The 1347-nt window shown below is 43.4% G+C and overlaps 1 protein-coding gene across 1 annotated transcript in view; it reads right to left on the bottom strand.

Annotated features, from left to right (window-relative positions):
* Positions 1-1347, bottom strand: part of ANK2 (ankyrin 2) — a 281207-nt gene that overhangs the window by 43445 nt on the left and 236415 nt on the right. The window contains 1 exon segment of the mRNA XM_025050926.1: positions 633-857. Coding sequence (XP_024906694.1) covers positions 633-857 — 225 coding nt within the window.

Genomic DNA, 1347 nt, shown 5'->3' with positions numbered 1-1347 from the left:
CCACTTAATACAACACAGCCGTACAAACGGAAGGAAGAAGAAATGCTAATTCCTGCTCAGAACTGCTCAAATGAGTATGGCAGAAGTCTGTCGTGATTTTGTCTTCTTCACAAAAACTGAGACTAAGTAGACTGCCACTGTAAGTCTTCAGACTCAAGGTAGCAATTTGAGATCAGAAAAGAAATTACATCGACTAAATTTGTGGATATTCTATAAAGGTACCACCGCTTTCCAAAGTGAAGATGATGATTCTATTTCATAACTATGTAAGGCTTTAAATTTGTTTGGAATAAATTAGTATTTTTTTCTTTATAGCTTTACCACTTAAGTCTCAGAGGAACAAAATAATACCTACCATCAGCTATAATGGAATTATTCACACTGGGAGTCCAGCAGCTGCCCTCACACCCAAAGAGAAAGAAGAACTAAGCTGCATGAACTCATTCACGCCTTAAAATAAGAGGCATGTAGTGGGGTCAAGCACCAAGGTGCTACTTCCAACTTTTAAGTCATCTCTTAAGGCCAAGCTCCCTCCCAAACGTCCGACACACGTTTCCCACGCCACCTAGCAGTGTCCTGGAGAGGACACAGCTTGCTGGCGCCCAGGCGGGAGGCGCATCGGAAACCCTTACCCGAGGAACTGCGCGCCGGAGGGCCCGACCTCGATCAGGCGGCTGGCCAGGCCTTCTCCTTCCACCATCGGGGGCATCGTCGCCAGTCGGTGGCGCTTGACCAGGCGGCAGGTGACCCGCGTCGGGGCTGTGCACTTCCGAGGAGGGATGATGATGCGAAGCCCGTGGTGTCTGCACCCACGCATGGCACCCCCGCGGGCATCCACCATGAAACTCACCAGGAAACTGAAAGTCGAAACGGAAGGTCAGACGCGTTTTTAAACATCGCAGGCCGATAAACAAGCCCTGTCAGGTTAGTTTTCTTCCATTATACTTTGTTCTCAAGAGATCTTATTTTATATGCACAGAAGCAAAACCTTTGTCCGTGAAAGATGTTTTATTTTATACCGATATTTTTATTTGTTTTGTTGCTGTTAATTTTGTACTGTTTTTATCTATAACTTAAGATTTCTGCTAATTTTTACTGATAATGGTGATAATGTATATAAACTGTAAAGATATAACTGACTTAATAAGGGGAATGAAATTATATAAAAAACATGGAGAGCCTCTTTTTGTTCTAATTGCAAAGACTTTTGCTTCCTTTTGTGTCCAGGAAAACTCCCCCACTGAAGTAACGTGAGGACAGAGCAGACACCAAAGTGCACTTGTTCTAAGTTAACTTGACTTTTCAAAATTACATGCGTCCAGCTCATTTTAAAATAATTCTATGACT

This window comes from Pteropus alecto, unplaced genomic scaffold, assembly GCF_000325575.1.
Source record: "Pteropus alecto unplaced genomic scaffold, ASM32557v1 scaffold17, whole genome shotgun sequence".
Classification (NCBI taxonomy): domain Eukaryota; kingdom Metazoa; phylum Chordata; class Mammalia; order Chiroptera; family Pteropodidae; genus Pteropus; species Pteropus alecto.
This window is presented reverse-complemented; position numbering and strand designations above follow the sequence as displayed.